General features: G+C 42.6%; 1 protein-coding gene across 1 annotated transcript; it reads right to left on the bottom strand.

Moving 5' to 3' along the window:
- Positions 1 to 619: 619 nt before the first annotated feature.
- LOC306928804 (extracellular calcium-sensing receptor-like) lies at positions 620 to 16,742 on the bottom strand (the record flags this gene model as incomplete). The annotated part of the gene is made up of 9 exons (XM_079509076.1): positions 620 to 1,533; positions 1,623 to 1,746; positions 1,836 to 2,063; positions 3,921 to 4,196; positions 9,014 to 9,217; positions 10,862 to 11,131; positions 13,697 to 13,760; positions 13,899 to 14,029; positions 15,753 to 16,742. 9 exons carry the CDS (start codon positions 16,740 to 16,742, stop codon positions 620 to 622), a joined length of 3,201 nt encoding a protein of 1,066 aa, XP_079365202.1.
- Positions 16,743 to 20,753: the final 4,011 nt, after the last annotated feature.

Raw genomic sequence — 20,753 nt, 5'->3', positions numbered from 1 at the left:
GTTGTTGGTTTGTTTTTGCTTTTTCGTTGTTTTGTTTGTTGCCTGGCGTTCCTTTTCCCCCCTCTCCCACTGCAGGGTTGTTTTTCAAACGTCATACATGTGCCATGATCATAGCTATCAGTCACTCATTCGACTCCTGGTGTTCCACCCTGGTGTCTCATGGCCACAGACATACATACCTGGAGTACTTTTACTTTTCATCAACATTTCTTCACGATAGTTATGTTGGTAAAGATATGTCCTGCGCGCTTCAGTCAGCTGAAGGTATAAGGGCTCGTGCACTTGCATCAGAGAAAATAATAATAATTCAGGAGAGAGACTATACCCAAATAAAATATACTGTACTGAAGCACTCATGGTCTGCACGTGTTTTATTGTTTTGCAGGGGTGACATGACATTTTGACTTTTGTCTTCATCAGTCAAAACAGGGTTAATAGATTATTAGTTACTAAAGTTAATATATTAATCTATGAATGGTTTGTTACTTTAAATGTAATCTGGTAGAAAACTAAATGTATATGAACACCATTATCAGCAATCAAATATATCCATATACCTGTACAATCATTGCTGTAAAATACAGAGGCATATGGCAGTGGTTCAATAATGATACCCATTCTACAGCTTGGAGGCATCTCGACCCATGATGGCCTTCTTTGTGTTCTTCTCAGGTTTAAAAATCATCAAATAACACTTTGGTCCAAAAAGTGCAAGCAAAAGGCCAAAACTAGATGCTAAAATAGCAAATACCTCCACTACATCTGCATATTTGCCTGGAGAGCTGATATATGCTGGGATGAAGGCTATCCACACGGCACAGAAGATCAACATGCTGAAAGTGATTAACTTGGCTTCATTGAAGTTGTCGGGAAGATTCCTTGCCATGAATGCTAGTAGGAAGCTTATGAGTGCCAGTAACCCAATATAACCTAACAACACAGCAAAACCAACTGATGATCCCACAGCACACTCATAGACTATTTTATCACTGTGGTATTGTGTGTTTTTATGAGGACTTGGTGAGGCAGACACAAGCCAGGCTGTGCAGATTATCGCCTGGATAAAAGTAAGACCCAGAACTGTCCCTCTCTGCTGTACAGCACCAAACCACTTCATAATGTCTGCACCCCCAGGCTTGGAGGCCTTGAACACAGCCAACACCACCATTGTCTTAACCAGGATACACGAGACACACAGCACAAAGCTGATCCCAAATGCTGCATGCCTCAGCTGACAAGTCCACAGCCTGGGATGACCAATGAACAGAAGTGAGCACAAGAAGCATAGTTTGAGTGACAACAAGAGAAGGAAGCTGAGTTCTGAGTTGTTGGCGCGTACCATGGGTGTGCTTCGATGATAGATAAATATGCCCAGGACAATGGCACATATGACTGTGCCTAGCAATGTGATGGTTGTCAAGGAGATACCAAGGGGCTCATGGTAGGAGAGGAACTCCATGCTCTTAGGGACACAGTGGTCACGCTGGGGACTGGACCAGAAGTCCTCTGGACAGCTGGTGCACTCTGTAGAGTCTAACAGAAGAGAAAATTAAAGTGACCGACAAGTACAATATTGGCCTAAAGGTAAGCTACTGTACATACAGGACATAATGTAAACCTACCAGTCTCATTGCTGATCTCTCCCTCAGAACAGGCAATGCAGTCAAAGCAGCAGACAGGTTGTCCTTTCCTTCTGGCCAGGCGGGTTCCAGGGAAACAGCTCTCACTGCACACTGACCTAAGCGGCTATAGATGAAAGTAATAATGATCAATCACAGTCACAATCACAATTCACAGCATGAGCTCAACATTTGGAAATTTAGAAAACCAAAGACCTTTTTTGTTTCAAAGTTCCAGAAGATTATGTCTTCATCAAGGAAGAGTTCTTCACCTGCGGAGGCTGACTTCTTAAACATACCTACATTGTGAACCTTTGTGCTTCCATCAGGGAGCCACACCCAGTTCATGATATCACAGATTGGCAAGGCATCACTATCCTCATCAAATAATACTTGATCCCCAAATGACGTGGTGAAGTTGATCTTTTCCAGGTAATACACAAGCTAGAAATGGTGATGAACAGAATTATGAAGAGCACGTGTCTTTAAACAACTACTGTAGGTGTCGAACTGACATGGAGTTTGGTGTATCACAGTATTCATTCACCATGTGAATAATGCTCAATTAAAGATGTTGATGAAGCCATATGGGGAACACAAATCACGTAAATAAACTTTAAGCATGTCTCGAGGATATAAAGTGTTGGATGAGCCGCAATTATACTGCCTTTTTTTACCTGCGTAATATTGCAAAAGTCTCAAAATGTGTTCACACATTTGTTGCGGGTCAAGAATGCTTCTGCGAGTGTACTGACAGCAGCTACAAAAAGAGATAATCTCTCTACCTTCATTGGCCTCTCTGCTCTGGGTCCTGGTTTAATGCAAAAAAAGAAATCTCCTCCTCACCTACAAAGCTCTTAATGCTCACTATATTGCTCAGGCACCTCCATATTAAAATAGCTCATTTAAGCAATATTACACGAGAGGGTGTGGGTTAACGTGATTATTGCCACGACAGTGATGCGGTAAGGAACGAGACAAAGTCGAGTTCCACAAGCATCACTGAAGTGGCAATAATCACGTTAAACCACACCCTCGAGTGTAATATTGCAATTATACAACAGTTACCCTTAAAACTAAGAAAATCGCTGAAGAAATATATATTTTTAATGACAGATGTTGTCACTACGACCTCAAATGTCCCAAGAAACTAGCTAGCCTAGTTTAAACAGTCTAAACAGAGAAGCTGTTGTTTTGATTAGGTGGTGAATGGTGCTGGTTTGATCCACGGCTAGAAGCCGTTTCAACCAATCAGATTGCTTCCTCGAAACGACCTATTGTATAATGTGTCTTATACGCCTGCTAGGACGCCAGTGCGCTCCCACTGTGTAAATATGCTTGCGGTTCCAATAATATCTAAGAGTAGAGCAGGAGGCAGAGCATTTTAAGTACCATATGCTCCTCGACTGTGGAACTCTCTTCTAGTTTTCTTCCACGAGGCCCTCTCTACGTTTAATCCTTTAAGGCCTGATGCCGATTCTAAAAATGTCATGAAACATTTCCATGATTCCTCAAAAATAGCAGATTGAAAAAACCTAAACTGCTTTACCTTTTTTACTATAAAAAGAAAAATGGAATTGTTCAAATCTACAGGATCACAATGTGTCGATGTAGATTGGCTAGTTTCAAAATAGTAAAAACAAACGCAAAGGAGTTTAGGGATAAAACCCCTTTCAGTTGGGCAGCGATTCATTTCCAATGAGACCAACGTTTTTTTGTTTTTTTTTGTACACGCCCTCGAGATGTCAGCAAATGACAACGCAAACGTATTTACGTACGTCGCATGAAATTGTCACACGCATGCCAATTTTACTTATGCGTTGTCGCGCCCCTCATGAGCACACCTGTCCAGGTGATAACGTCTGCATTAATTGATGCCTGTCTGAAAGTACCTCAGCATGGCGAAAATAGGGCCCCAGTTCTCTCCATGGACTATGGATATTTTATTATACCATATAATTTTGTGCCATTATATTAAAATTATTATTGTGCATACATTATATTATCTGACTAGATAGCATATACTGCAATTGTACCTGCCATTATTGTCATACTGCTGTTGCTACAGCTATTATTGCTATTGGTGTGATATTTTTACAATTTTTACTGTTGTTGGATCTACAGTTGATTTTTCTCCCTCCATCTCTCCTTCTCTCCGTCTCTCCTATCTCTATTCCCAACTTTTTTTCATTTGTCCCTATAATAAAATTCAATTGAATTTACTGCTTTCAATTATTATTATAATTTATTATTCAAAATTAAACTAAAACTCTAGTAAGTAGTAGTGCATTAATATCCCACCTGCCATGGCTGGACTTTCTGCAAGCTGGCACAGCTGTGCCCAGTGAAAGGCCCTCTTCCTGGCACACACTGCAACATGTCATGGAGGGCATGGGCCAGAGCATACACAGCCTTGTACACGTTATACTCTAGCCTGAGGTCAGACATATCCAAAAGTTTTGTCTCGGCTGTTCCTAGGTCCTCTTGTCCAGTACACACCCTTCCACCAGCGTCCACCCACTCTGACGGAAGGGGTGCAAATTTACACTGAAATGTGTGCTCCCAAAACTGCCTCACCTGAAGAAACAGAATGAAGACTTTAAAAACAGACATCAGCTTGAAATTGCAGCTTAAACACATGCATCTTGCGGACAGACAAAGCATCAGCGAATGTGATCTTCCCTCCAAACCCATCCTTCCTCTTTGATGTCTCCCTTTTGACTGATACCTGTCCATTCAAACTCTAGATGGGCCCACCCAAAGTTATTAGTAGAGTTCTCAACAGGCCGACAAAATTAAGGCCTGGCCCTACCTGGGCCCTCATCAAACCCTTTACACTCAAGACACTTCCCCTGCTGCCACCCTTAGATCTCCATATATGGAGCTGACCTGTTCTGACATTCCATTAATCCACAAAACCAACACAAAAAAGCACACCCGGGTGAAGTGAGGGGTGCTCTTATCATTATACATCATACAATATCTCATGAACTGACTGACTAATCAGACTTTATCTGATTAGTTGGTTACATTTCCAATATGAACAACTGAATTTATCTGATTAGTAGGTTAAATTTACGTCATATTTGACGGACATTTGACCTAATTTTGCCTTTCATTGGCAAATATGAGACTAGCAGGACAGCATTCTTGCTGTTAGCAGTGTCAGCCACAAGAATGTCCCTATCAGTACATGAGGGATGCTGCCGCTTCCTACTGGCAATGTTTAGGTGGTGCTGGCACCAATCCTTGCATTCTACCATACGGCCTGATCAGAGTACGAGCCAGTCAGCCTGCTGAGTTGCACCCTTCCCACTCTCCTAAGCAGGGTCGAAGCAGGGTTGCAGTCACTGTTGGGCCCTGTCAGGGCCTTGAATGGGCCTAAGTGTCTTAGACAGATGGTCTCCAAGACCCTCATTAGGTTGTGAAACAATCCAGCAGGTATAGGTGGGCAGACAGGCCAGCCCCAACAGGGATGTGGGCACAGTCCACGCAGGGCCTCGCTGCCCATGTGCTGACGACAAGGTGTCCCTCTATCTGAGATCTGTGTGACGGACTCTGTATCGATGCCGTCCGCATTTATCAGGTTATACCAGTGTGGTATCCGTGTGGCAGCCAACACCCCCCTCTCGGAGTGTGCTGGTCTCTGCATCAGGACATGGCCTTCAACAGTCTGTTGGCCTAGTGTCAGGCGGGCTGACTTGAGTGGGAGTCCCTGCAGACTGCAGTAACCTGGTTACACTTCCCGAAGGGCACCATGGGGCTCAGAGGAGCTCAGGTTAGGGCCCCACCAGTCCCACTTGGGGACCATACCGTTAGCCCTGCATGGAGGCTCTATGATGAGCCCCCTTTAAAATCCTTTAGTCAGTGAGCCCGACATCCAGTCACTCAAGACAGCAGTCTGTCACGTCTGCAAGGAGAAATGTGGGAGTTGCGAGCTATGTCAATCCATAACAAGCTCTGCAGGCCTAGGCCAGGTGATGGAGTAGTCTTACGCCTCGACCCGACATTCTCCCCAAGGGGGCACATCTCAATCAGGTGTCCGACAAGTGCCTGGGTAGACCACGGTCGAAGGCTGGACTGTCCCATAAGGCTGTCCCCAAACATTCAAGGTTTGAATGTTCGCTCGTTAGGGTTGGCACTCGAATCTTAATTAATGGGCTTGAACCATTTTTTTTATTTTTTATTATTAAATAAGAAATATTATTTTTTCCCTTTTTTTATTAACTCGAAAATATATCTCGGCGATAATGCGATATAAGCAAGTTTCTAGTGCATTCCTGTCAGAAGTTATGATTTTTTAAAGAAATATCACCTAGTTCTGCTGTCCCATCTCCTGTGCACATTCATTTGGAGATTGATAAAGAGCAGGGGAGACGCGCTGCGCTCTGATCAAAGGTTATTTTTTTTAATTAATTAGAAACAAATGGTCCGGATGTTCGCTCGAAAATTCCTGCCGAAGTTCGAGTCCTAAAAAAATGGCTAAGGTACAGCCTTACTGTCCCACTGGATCACAGGGGTGATCCAATTTTACAATTTTACAATTTAGGCATTTAGCAGACTCTTAATCCAGAGCGATTTACATTAACACTAGCGCGTCGGAGCGGTCAGGCTGACCGATTTTGAAATTTTGAAGTGGATTTTCTTTGCCCATGAAGTCCTGAGAAAGTTCCCCTTGCATGACTTTTTCTAAATGTTCGATTCAAACCATCTCTGTTTTTTTTTTCATCTGAAACGTTTTGGAAATATGATTTTAGACATAATTCTACTAAAATGTCTGCTCTTTTTCGGTCCGTGGGACCGCTCTTAGAGCCCTCACCCTTTCTCCCCCACAAGCAGTGCTTTTCACACCTCCCTCCCGGCTGGAGACGGGCATTGTTCAAGCTAATGTGTCATTTGCATGACATCTTTAGCATAATTATGTTGGAATAATAAAGTTTATAGCATTGTGACTATGTCGCGCATATTCATTTCATATATCAAAAATATGGTGAAATATGGTGTATTGACTGACTGGCGTATTGTTTCAACCAAACGCATAGCTCAATAGATATAAATACATGTTGACTATACACGCCATCTTTATAGCATAATTATGTAAGGTGGCGATGATAAAAATGAATCAATTATCCTGGAATAATAAAGTTTATAGCATGGTCTGTTTGACCCGACCGACATTTCCTTGGAGCGAGAATGTTCGCCGATGCGCGAATCAGCGCGATGCCAAATAAAAATGACAGTTTGAAATCAGTCCAACCCGATAGACGTCCCGAACTTCTAAATGTTTTATCAGTAAGAAGAACAGTTCTGTCCGTCCTTCGCCTGTAAACTTTTCTGCACGCGACCAGTGGAACTGATTTCCACGCATCACGGCTCTCTTTTTTTCTCTCTCCCTCTCTCTCTCTCCCTCTCTCGTGGAGAGGGAGAAAATATCCAAGTAACTGACGGTGAGGTATGCGGAAGTGCATTTTAGATAACGCTGTAGCACTATTTGTGGCAGTGATGCGTCACATGACTTGATCTATCCTATGGTTTATATATAAACCGTGCTGCTGCTACGGACCTTTCTGCTGGCACAATAAATCAAATATATATAAATGACATCGATCATAGGCGGCGGGTATGTAAGGCTAGGCCAGGCTTAGCCTTCCCAAAAATTATGCTGGGTATTTTTAAAATATATATAGGCTAATATGTGCGCAGCATTATATAGAAGGCTATAGCCGCTCCCCAACTCCTTTGTCTGCAGCCTAAACTTTTCTGATTTGCACGCATGCACGCACAGCTCTTTCCTTTTTTTGGCACAATCAATCAAATATATATTAATTACATCGATGTTTCCCCCTCTATATAAAATGACAATATATAACTAATGTCGTGTTTCGTCTGAGCAATGTGCCTGGCTCTGGCAATAACGTGTGGTAGCCTATTGTATTGGCTCAATACAAAGTCGGACAGTGTTTGCTGCGCAAGGGTATTCAATAAAGCGCTCACACCGTCACTATAATTATAGTTTGGTAAACTGAAATAAAAAATAACTTTGAGTTGTCCTGTCTAGTTGAAACTGCTGCCTTGAATTCGTTGGAATGTAACATTTAGAAGACAATGGCAAGCCGTCAACGGGTGCAGAGAGAGGTGTGAAGATCATTAGACAGTGGGGGAGACAATGGCCAATGAAATAGCACGAAAAACACTGGTCAGCCTGACCGTTAGCCGTCATATTAGTAGTGCATTTTTTTCAGACATCCTAGTGTTAAGTCGATCCAACAGGAATACAAGCAGGCGGGAGTACCGCTGTGGAATGGTGCATCTCTGATAGAGATTTAATCTACACAGCAGCGACTTGGTCGACTCTGTCTACATTCACCCGGTTCTACCGACGGAGCGTGACGGCATCCGCTCACCCTGGGGGAGTCGTTCTTGCATGCTACTCAGCTGAGCCTAGGTGGTGTCTTCCGCCTAGGCCACTACTTATATGGATAGTTTTGGAGCATGTTGGCAATCGCCTGTGGCAAGGATAGCCACGGTAATGGCGCTCGCCACTTATAGGCTCTGATGAAATTCAGGGTTAAACTGCCTCGGGCTGCCGTGGGGGCAGATGGGTCTGTTTATTTCCTCACGGTGTGTCTTAGAGAGTTCCCATACATATTGAATATATATCTAGTCTCGAACACGATAGAGAACGGAGGGTTACACTGTAACCCAGGTTCTCTGAGTGGAGAGACTGGCTCTCCACGAAATAGCCGCTCCGAAATTCGTGTCAATCAAAAGTCAATCAAAGTGGCCATGCCCGGATGGGGCTTAAATAGCCTGCTGATTGGCATCAGGGCAGGGCCACCATAGATGATGTGTCTTAAAGAGATATCCACGTCCACTGCCCTGTGGGGTCAGTTCCTGTACATATTGAATAATATGTAGTGGAGAGCCAGACTGTTTGACTGTTCAAAACACATTTTGACTGCCGAAAACTCTTGGGATTAGAATATTGGTTTAGAACAGTGGTTCTCAAAAATAGCCCAGCTTGCCAACTTTACTCAGAAGTGCCCTCTCATTTGAAAGTGCCTGTGACATATTCTGCATGATACAACTTGTTTTGACTGTTCAAAACACATTTTGACTGCACATAACTCATACGTCTATGTGATAAATTCGCAGAAACAACAACTCTCTTGTTCCACTCTTACCTTCACAATCAAGTGTCTTCCATTTACCAATGCAGCACATTTTACACAGGTTATTATTGTGTGTGTGCGTGTGTGTGTGTGTGTGTGTGTGTGAGTGTGCGTGTGTGCATGCGTGTTTGCTTGTTTTATCTTCCTATGCTGCTACAATGTCGGAGGAGCAGATGTAACAAGATCAAGAGCACCTTGAAACATTGCAATTAAAAGACTCACTATGATATTTCCATGGCTGTCAACGTCATTTTCAGGATGTATTTCTAACAAGAAGTCCTTGAAGCCCGGTATCTCTCCACGACGGACCGCAATACCCAGGGTGCCTCTCAGGTAGGGCATGTAGCGAGGAGTCTGGAGGTTTGGGTCTGCTATCCAGCCCACATCGGCTATCCACTGCAGTCCCGTCACCTTCTGCCGCACCACCTGTTGATTGTGGTAATCAACAACAACAACAATAATAACAATAACAACTAGAACTGCACTCTGTCGAGTGCCTACTTGCACGTTGCACACAAGTAGGCCACTAGTGCGTAAGCAGAGCGCACAAGTAATGTCGACCGCTACAAATTTTCAAATCTTAGCCTCTCTGTAAAACATTGAAATTAAATCCTAAAGTTGGGTTATAACTGGCTGTCAATGGTGACGTAATTACGATATGTTTCAATATTGGTTGCGTAACATGTAACGTATGTATACATGTATGTAAGTTGTAAGTTGAAAGTTACTATACTGTGGTTGGCTGGATTTTTATGTGCGTATGCTTGGTAGGTATATATACTGATGTTGATGGTGACGTAATTAATATATGTTTCAATATCAGGTTATAACTGGCTGTCGATGGGGACGTAATTAGGATATGTTCAGTGTCGGGTGAATTAAAGGTAATGTCTGTATGTATACATGTATGTAATCTGAAACCTATCTTTATTACGTCACCATCAAAACCAGTTATAACCCGGCATTGATTCATATCTTAATTACATCACCATCAATACCTACCAAGCATACACGTGCATTCGTACCAGCACGACCACAATACTTGCGCGCTCTGCTTGCGCAAGTAATAATCATCATACTATATTATCATCATACTATATCATACTATAATCATACTATAACCACAGACGAAAAACAGTCCAAATTTAATTCTGACCCCTCCACGAAAAGGCCTCGTTGTCCTGAACCCTTATCTATCTTTTATACATTATGGATCAATAGTGTGGACTTAGACTGTTTTTCGTCTGTGGCATTAATTCTGACAATGTCTGAATGTCTGTCTGTGTGTGTGTGTCTGTGTGTCAGAAACACTGCCGTAGCTCCTCACTGCCTGCACCAATCACTCCCACTTTTCACACAGGCATTGACCATAATAATGTGGAGGTCTTAACGAAGCCCTTTTCCAATTTAACAAATTATAAATTAATAATGAATTTATTAGTGAATTAAAAATGCAAAAACGCACCCAGGGTGCAGTACCCCCCGCGGCCAAGTATTTCACAACGGGCAAGGGCTAGTAATAATAATAATAATAATAATTAGAAGAAGAAGAAGAAGAAGAAGAAGAAGAAGAAGATATACAATCTTCTGTTAACTATCAAGAGAAAAATGATATAATACAATCTTAACAATATCATACTTAATTCTAGCAATTAGATGTGTGATTGGTTTGATTATTTAGTTAAGAAAAAAAGTGTAAAGGAAAATAAATGCACAATTGCTGCGCATTTAATGTGACGAACCTGAAGTGATTAAATTGCAATTAAGAAATGCTTGCATTAAATAGCCCACGCACGCACGCACGCATGCACGCACGCATAGTGAAACTAACCAATCTACAAGCTCACAGCGCGTCACATCACACTGTGAGCTTGTGGATCTGCCATATTCATTCCTTTTGTGCAGCACTCTTGTATGATGAAGAAGCATTAATTATATATATATATATATATATATATATTCGGGCAGTGCCCGACAGCAACAATATGAAAGTGTTCACTTCAACATAGCATGCAGATTCCTCATAATAATCATGCGTTCCTAAATGAACATGGGTCACATAGCCCCAACCTCATCCATGAGTTTAATCATACGGATCCCATATACAATGACAACGACCACGCGAGCCGTGGATTCCTTCATCACAGAGACAATCCTCTGGATTTCATCGGGGTCGTTGTCCCAGGGCATAACCTCCAAATACGCCAGGCAACCAAAGCCAGACCGGGCCAGCTCCGACTGGAAGATTTGGGCTGCGTCGCGGCCATAGGCGTCGTCACTATTCAGCAGTCCAGCCCAGGTCCACCCAAACCTCATCATGATCTGGAGCATAGCTCGCACCTGATGGGATAGAGAATGGAGGGATAAGTGCCCCAGAACATAATATTAATATTAATATTAATAACAGCAACTCATAAGCTGGCAGTGTGGCGCGAAGTGACACAATGTGAGCTGTCCAAATATGCCATGTTTTTCTGTATATTGTTGGAAATATACATAACCAAAGGCGCGCGCACACACACACACACACACACACACACACACACACACACACACACACAATTGAATTGTATGTATGTTTTATCCTTTGTAACAAATCCAGTGTGTTAGGGTGTAAATTGCACAGCCTTTTATATGGCAATAAGGTCTGACTTATGCAGAGTGGATGGGATTATGGGATGTATGGGGTGGGTCATCCAAGCATGCATTAATTGCATTGCATAATTAATTTCACAAATGAATTAACTGAGTTAACTCAGTGTTTTTGTCTTGCGAAACAGCAGCCACGTATGCAGAACACACATACACACACTTGACATAGCTATATTGCCCCGAGCTGAATTAAAACAGTTGCACTGTGTTTAGAAAAAGGCGATTTGCTCGTCCACATATGATGTAAATTCCCCTTTCATTGTCAATGGCATTTAATGTTTTTGTTAAGACATGAATATCCTACACAGATTCCACAATGGAAAGTTCTAAAGAGAACAAAGACGTCAGGCTCCAGCAGTATAGTACACACAAGCAAATAAGAGGCGATGATGTGCAATATAATTTACACTCACTAGAGGGAGGTATTTGTTAAGTTTGTGTGGAATGTGTACTACTTAGAGGTTCACCTGGATGGTATTGCTTATGATTGTTCTAAAGAAGGAAGGGTACTGATTCCGGTCACTCAGACAGGAGCACATGGAATAGTAACTTATCTGGGGGGAAAAAAAGGCACAACATGTCTTTAATATGCTTCCTTTTTTCTCTCTCTATCTCAAATTTCCCCTGCAGGCAAAGCATGTGAGGCATCATGCTCACATTGGATGCATGTCAACCAAGAGCTTGTGCAACACAATTGTTCTCTCTCTCTCTCTCTCTCCCCCCTCCCCCCACAGGAACACAGGAATTAACAATATGATCTTGCCTGACATTTCAATGTGCACATGCTGCAATGTATATCTTTTTGAATGTTAACATTGTTGGGATCTTATAATTAGAATAGTTTTGTGTGTGCATTGTATTTAACAATTTAAAAAAATCCAATCCATTTGGTCTATTGATGCATGTGTGTAATCTCTGTGTTCATGTCAAGGTGCCAGTTTGTCCATAAAGTATTTGCCAGAGAATCACGTATTTCTATCCATAATAATACGTTTTCCCCTAAAAACTGTGTTATTATTTCTATCCATAATTATATATTTTTTCCCATACAAAAACCTGCACTAGCCACACATTCTATTTTTGTTCGAGACTAGATATATATTCAATATGTACGGGAACTCTCTAAGACACACTGTGAGGAAATAAACAGACCCATCTGCCCCCACGGCAGCCCAAGGCAGTTTAACCCTGAATTTCATCAGAGCCTATAAGTGGCGAGCGCCATTACCGTGGCTATCCTTGCCAACATGCTCCAAAACTATCCATACCAAGTAAGTAGTGGCCTAGGCGCAAGACACCACCTAGGCTCAGCTGGCCAGCAATAGGTACTGTACTGATTTAAAATCATTGAATCGAATTGAATGAATGAACCAATATCGTTCATGTATCGTATTGTCAATCATGCATCGTGTTTGCTGTTAAAATGTGTCATGTTATATAACATGTCATGGTGTCATAATGTTTCATGTTACAGTGTTATAATAGGTGAAACGATGTGAATATTACACCAAACAGTTTACTCCCCGACCCCAAATACAAAGACTTTATATGGGACCAAGAGAGCGGCCTGACTCAGGGCTGTAGAATTCATACGCTCAGGTCCACAATGAATCAAACCTGGAACAGATATGCATTGCACTCTCTCTGACCTTGTGAAAGATACATTCTGAATCGGCCTGCTTCGCTCACATGCTCTGCGTGCAAGTAGTTATATTTTTCAAGCTTTAAAACAGATACTGCAACGTTGCTGTTGGGCCGAAACCTCTTATCTTCATATTTTAACTTTATTTTTTATTTTTGTAAATTAATTCCCTACTTCATACTATGGTGTCACGCAAAAGTATAAAAAAAAGCTGATCTACATGTTGAGCGTCTAGATCGGCAATTTATTTATTTTTTTATATTTAATTTATGTATTTTGAATCCTGAAAGGTAACAGTTGGTTTCCAGAAACTACATAGGCCTACATTCTACATCATATTTGATAAACAACCAAATCACCAAAATTAAGAATAATATCAAATATTCACGTAAGAAACTTACCATGGGCACTCTGTACAAACCTAATACACTAGAGATGGCAATAGAATTAGCTGAGGAATCAGCACCCACAATTCCAGGAACTGGAGGAGACCCAACGCAGCTCTCATCCAACTGAAACTGCTCCTCTCTCCCACTGATCAATGACAAGGCTGCACGGAATGCAAGTCCAAGTGTGAAACAGGTATCATAGAGAATATACCCCAGAGTCACGTTGGGTAGCAGGCTGGGGCTTCTGTTGATCTCTGTAATGGCAAAAGCCATGGTCTGGGCCCATCTGAATGCATCAATGTTGAAACTAACACACAGAATGTCCACTGTAACCTTGCATATTCATCTTTGTAGAAATATACATCAACTAATCCTTTACACGGTCACCCATTCTCTTGCTTGCTATTGCATTTGTGATACCCACCCATAGCAAATGGGGTCCTGTTGCTCAGAGGTGAAGGACAGATCAGGGAAGACAGAGGAGAGGTGGATCTCAAACACTGCACCCAGAACCAAGTCCCCAGGCTGGTCAATTCTGTTGAGATGAAACGGTGCCTGTAACGCACAAGAAGAGAGAGATGAGGAGGACAAAGAATAGATGGAAGACAACAATGTCAGGTATGAAAGCAGGTGTGTGTCTAGAGGAGCCCTCATGATTGCCCTCCTCTGTCCAGTTGTTACGTTTTATACACAGTGCTGTGCCCTATCCCCTGTGGCGTTACGACTTATGGCGTTACGACAAACACAGGCACTTGTGTAGGGGTGTGTGTGTGTGTGTGTGTGTGTGCGTGCGTGCGTGCGTGCGTGCGTGCGCACCCGTGTGAAGTGAGGGGCGCTCTTTTCATCATATGTCATCATACATCATCTGATTATGGCCAATAACGATTTGCGTCCTCACTTTTGTCTTCAATGTTTGTGTTTACATATACTTTTGTCTTCAATGTTTGTGTGTACACAAATCCTCAAAGCTCCATAAATACAGCTGCAAGCAGAAAAGGACGTATTTGGTGGGTCTCAAAAATGGGTGGGACCAAATGTGAGATTTGATTGAAGGACTGCGTGGTGTTGTTCCCAAAAAGAAAATAATCCACACTGAGATGTCCATAAAGCTCAACGAAAAACTTTACTTGATCAAAAACAAAAACTTACTTTCAATTGGGCAAAAATAAAACAGAGTATGACAGAGCACGTCAGAAATCCTATAAAGCTTCAGAGCACGTCACCAAACCACAGAGTATTACATAAAACAGCAGAGCACGGTACAAAACCTTTTGACTCTACACCTGCAAAACTGGAATGAGAAAATCCCCCTGCCAGCAAGCTAACAGGTGTTACTAACTGCCACTAATCACTACTGCAGAGTGTGTGATTGGTCAGACACAAATTGGAAGGTCAAATGAATTGAGCTAGGAATGACATGACACACTTCAAAGCACAAATAAAGCACAGGTAATTAAGACATCACATACTTAGAAGTGCAAGATCAAAGGAATTGGGCTATCAATCAGACATCAATTACTTCAAAGCATACGGTACTTAAAGGTATATTCAGTGATTTGACTTAATCTAAATATCACTTATTTTTTCTTTTTTTCTGGATAATCCTCCCTACTATAGAGTGTGCTGACCATATAAGGAGTTCCTCCCTGTCCCCAGTGAGCCCCTGGGGTCAAAAAAACCCTAGTTTCAGTTTTGGTGGCGGGTGGCAAAGCCTTCATCCAATCAGGATGAGAGGGGCCTTCCTCCAATCATGATCGAGTGGGGGCGGGTGGGTGCACATGCTGTTGGCCTGTTGCACTTCCCCCCACTGTAGAGCGTGCATGTGCACATTTTGTTACCGGGGCGGACTGGGTGGTTTTCCAAATCACTCAAATCACTGAATGCTCCTTTAAAGCACAGCAAATACAATAACTTAAGCTTTGCCTCCTACATACCCAGCCCCTAATTGTTCTTATCTTAGAAACAATTATCAATTAACAGAAACACAAAAAACAGTGGGTCTTAAAGTTTCAACCAAAGAAAACAACAAAAGTGTCTCTTATATTGTCACAGTTCAACGGTATTCATACTGCTTCTAGCAGAAGACAGACCTTAGTGATGGGTCTATCTAGTGCACTGGTCTTGGTCTCTTCACAGTAGCTCTTCCAAGCTTAACTTGAAATGGACCAAAATAGTCCACGCCGGTTCTAGTGAAGGGCGGTTCATCTGGTATGACTCTGTTGCGTGGTAGGTCTGCCATCTGTTGTTGTCCAGTAACACCATGCAGTCGCCGACATACAAGGCACTTAGCCAGGACTCTTCTGATCGCTGCACTAGCACCGGGGATCCAGTACTTTGGACGCAGCCCGGACAGAACGTGGTTGCGACCACCGTGACCTACTACTTTGTGTACCTCTTGAAGTATGAGCTCTGACACCCGAAGGCCCTTAGCCAGGATAGCTGGGTGTTTGGATTCTTCTGGCATGGCTGAGCGACTGAGCCTTCCACCAACTCTAATAATTCCATCCTGGAGAACTGGATTGAGCTTGTATATGTGGCTGCTCCTTCTGACAGGTTCACCCTTTTGTAGAGTGTTGATTTCCTCTTGGAACGTCCTTCTCTGACAGTAGCGTATAATATTTAGCTCAGCTTCTTTCAGATCATCCACAGTGAGCATTCTTGTGCTGAGGCTCCTTTTGTAGCTCGCCATAGCCTTTTGAAGCTGCCGTCTTTGTTGATCCTCGTCGGCACCAGACAGTGCAATGTCAGCACTCAGATCCCTTTTCTTCTTGGCCAGGCACAGCAATGTGTCCTTTACCTTAAGAATCCATGCGACCGCTTTCTTCAGGCGAGTCCATGAAGAGTAGTGCTCTATCAGTTGCTGCACTGTATCCGACTGTTCTCCTACTGCCAGAGCATTGACAGTGGTATTTTTCTTCATCTCAGGATCTGCTGTGCTGAGATCTTTCATATGATCAGGGTTCTCTGGCCAGCTGTAAGCTGACTTGGTGAGAAAGTCTGGCCCAGTGATCCAGGCCTGGTTCTTCACGAAGGATTCCACCTTCTGTCCTCTTGATGCGTAATACTTGAACGTTATGTAGTCCTCACAAAATGTGGGATTCTTGAGAAGCTTCTTCTTTAAGTTCAAGGCACGCTGCTCAGCTACAACCCGGTTGTTGGGCATTCGAACCTCCTTGTTCTTTAGTGGTAATCCTATACAGTAATGCCCCTCTACCAGCTTAGCAGACTGTGACACACTGTCCATGAATTGGAGGTCCTCTCTGGACATCCCCACTTGTTCTTCTTGGCAACCTTCAGGGAAGTCATATTTGAACTGTTGGTTCCACAGTTCATCCAGCTTAGCCACAGATATCCTATTGGATGTAGCATGCGCTACTCCACCTCTTGTTGCATCGAAGTTGCCCTCTCTCAAGGGTCCATTCACTGTCCATCCAAGGACAGTTTTTACGGCATACGGCCCGTCATTTTCACTCCTGATGACCTCTTCTGGTTCCATTGCCTTTGGCACATTGGTCCCAATCAGCAGACCTATTTCCGCGTTGATGTGGGGGATTCACACTCGCTCCAGATGAGGCCACCTGTCCACGTCTTCTTGCCGTGGAATGTTTCTTGTAGTAGCCGGAATTGTCTTTTGAGAGAATACTTCTTGCAGCTCAATGAAATTGCTGCCTTCCAGACTGCTCACCTCTAAGTCTGTTACAATATTGCTGTGGACTGTCTTCTGATCCCCCATGGTTGTTAGGAGAATGTCAATCTTCTTCCCACGTAGGTTGAGCTCATTCATGAGATCTTCTGTGCAAAATGTGGCAGTACTGCCCGGATCGAGGAAGGCATACGAAGTAACCACTGTGTTGCCTTTCTTGGCCTTTACTTGGACAGGAACGATGGCAAGGATACTCTCTGCTTCCCCAGCCCCGTTGGCGGAACACATCTTGTTCTCTGCGCCCACAAACCCACTGACCACAGACTGCATCTAACCATCCTCCGATGATTCTTCCTTAGGTTTGGCCTTGTCTTTGACTTTCATGTGTAACACAGTGGGATGTGTCCATGAACAGACTTCACAGGTTAATTTCTCCTCACAGGACTTGCTCATGTGCCCTGGTTTCAAGCAACCGAAGCATAGCCCTTTCCCTCTGAGAAAGTCGATCTTGTCTTTATGTAATGACTTCCTTAACTTCTTACACTGTACCATGCTATGGTCACCTTGACAAAAAACACACAGCTTAGTGAAAGCATTGACAGAGCCGGTAGGACTCTTCTTACTTGGTTTTCCCTCTGTGCCGACCCTTGCTTGATTATTTACTGGTGTCGCAGTTGTGGTGCAAATTGTCTTAACACTCTTCCTCTCTGAGAAGTTTACTGGAGACGTAGCTTGTCCCTTGCTGCTGTCCTTTATATCTCCAAACAAAGGGTGTAGCGCAACCTTGGCTTGTGTGTTAATAAACTTCACAAGGTCTTTGAACTTGGGTCGTCGAGAGTGCCTCTCTTCAATATCAAAGGCAACACTCCTCCATCTCTCTCTCAACTTGTATGGAAGTTTACTGACAATGGTGCGCATGTTGGCTACGTTATCCAACTCCTCCATATACTCCATGTCAGTCATTGCGTTGCTACAGCCGGTAAGGAAAAGAGAGAGTGAATTGAGAGCTTCACCGTCGTCTGCTTTAATTGTAGGCCAATTTAAAGCTTTGTTCATGTAGGCTACAGAGATCCGGTATTCATTCCCGAAATGCTCCTTTAGTAGCTCTTTTGCCTTGCAGTAACCCTGCTCTGGATCCATATGAAGGCAACTCCGTATTAACTCTTGAGGCTGTCCGCTCGTATACTGCTCCATATAGTAGACGATCCTTGCTGTTCTCCGTTTTACTCTCCACGCCATGCTCGAATGCTCTGATAAAGAGTCTGTATTCTAAAGGATCTCCTTTGAAGATGGTAATGCTTTGTTGTGGTAGAGTAGAAAGTATTTGTTGCTTTACCAGGAAATCTGTAATAACATTTTGACGCTGCATTACAGTGACCAAAGTCTCTGGGCTTGCTGAACCTTCTGAGTAAACAGAGCTGCTGACTACAGAATGGCCTTGTACTGCACCTCCTGTAGCTGCCTGGTTTAACTGAGCAGAATTAGCTGATGGCATTCGATTGTTTCCATCACTTGTGTTACCACGTTGAACAGTGGCTGGACTATGGCTTGCAGCAAATGAGACATGCCCTCCTACTGCACCTTTACTTTCCTGTAGCCCAGCCTTTTGTACAGCACTTGTTTCCTCAAACTCCTTCAATACTTTCAGTTTAGCATTCTTAGCAGCCAGAGCAGCTTCAATCTCATACTCTTCCCTCTCAGCTTTAATCTTAGCTTCCTGCTTATCCAAAACTTGTCTTCTCTTCAGTGTTGCTGCCTTTGACAAAAGTTCAGCCTTTTCCAATTCTGCTTTCAAGCGTGCAGAAGCAGAAGACGATGCTTTAGAATGGCCAGAGCTTGACTTAGACCTTTTAGAGGTCCTAGATGCTGCCACTGATATGCTATCTGCAGGACAAACAGCTTCATTTGCTTTCCTTGCTTCCTCCATTCGACTATGAAAATCTGTCATCCATGTATCAACTTCCCAAACAAAGTCACTGAATGCATTTGCCTTTGGCTCAAACCAAGATTCTTGATCCTTGTTAATTTCCTCTTCTGACACAACCTGCTGTATTAGCACTTTAGCTGAGTTATTTAGCTGGCAAAACTCTCCAAAGAGCTGATTGTATTCAACATTCAACTTGGTCTTGACCATCTCTAAATTGCCATCATCATCCATCAAATGAGTTATCTCATTCTTTTTCATTGTAACTTGGCACAATTTAGCTTTTCTTTCACTTATTTTTCTGTGCAATGCTTCTTCCGTGGCTTTGGATGTAGGCTTCACTACCCGCTTTACCACTGTGGGTGTATCTTCATCATCTTTCATGATTTCTTGATATGAATGAGCCTTTTCCACTTGTTAGCTGAGTTTGCAATTAACAGCACAGAGCTCCAAAGTTCTCCTTTAATATTCAGCAATCACACTGTGGCTGTGATGCCCTTACTTTAGTTGCTGGAGAGGGCCTTTTAATCCTGTGATTCTTTTCCACGTCCAAAGTCTCCGATATTCTGTTCCAATCCAATGCACAATCACGAGGAGTGGAGGTTTTGTACTAATGTATCCGCAGAAATGTTTAAAAGGTGTATCCCATGGTGTACGCGTGGTGTTGTTGTTCCCAAAAAGAAAATAATCCACACTGAGATGTCCATAAAGCTCAACGAAAAACTTTACTTGATCAAAAACAAAAACTTACTTTCAATTGGGCAAAAATAAAACAGAGTATGACAGAGCACGTCAGAAATCCTATAAAGCTTCAGAGCACGTCACCAAACCACAGAGTATTACATAAAACAGCAGAGCACGGTACAAAACCTTTTGACTCTACACCTACAAAACTGGAATGAGAAAATCCCCCTGCCAGCAAGCTAACAGGTGTTACTAACTGCCACTAATCACTACTGCAGAGTGTGTGATTGGTCAGACACAAATTGGAAGGTCAAATGAATTGAGCTAGGAATGACATGACACACTTCAAAGCACAAATAAAGCACAGGTAATTAAGACATCACATACTTCAAAGAAGTGCAAGATCAAAGGAATTGGGCTATCAATCAGACATCAATTACTTCAAAGCATACGGTACTTAAAGCACAGCAAATACAATAACTTAAGCTTTGCCTCCTACAGGGAATCATAGCTTCAAATTGACATATTGGTTGTTCAGTTTGACCCAGTTTTGGAGATATGGCTTATAGAAAAATGTCTTGCAGGAGTAGTGGAAAAAAGACCAAGCAGAGAAAATGGACTTCTAAGCTTTAGTTCAGTGATCTGTGACTTTAGGGGGCGCTGTTTTCCCTTAATTCCTCCATTAGTCAACCAGCAGTGTTGCCATGTCTGCTTATTATAATTAGTGGGCCTTGTTTCTAAAGAAAAATAATGCATAGGCCTACTGTACCAATTTTACAATAATTTATAACCTGTTAATAAAAAATGTATTTGACAAAAGTGTGTAGTTGATTATTTGGGCTTGTTTTTAAAGTGTAGTTGATTATGGAGAGTTGGTAACCAAGTGGACCTTATTAGATCTTGCCTGTTATCTCTCCTTTTTTAAATAGGCTGCTGTATTTATTTGGCCTTTTATAGTATGAAAAAGGGAAAATAACAGTGGCAGATGAATTAGGCCTATGTAAATGTTCCAGATGAGTACAAATAAA

This window comes from Electrona antarctica (assembly GCF_951216825.1).
Source record: "Electrona antarctica genome assembly, chromosome: 8".
NCBI lineage: Eukaryota > Metazoa > Chordata > Actinopteri > Myctophiformes > Myctophidae > Electrona > Electrona antarctica.
The sequence above is the reverse complement of the archived record's forward strand: the minus strand, read 5'-3'. Positions and strand labels throughout refer to the sequence as shown.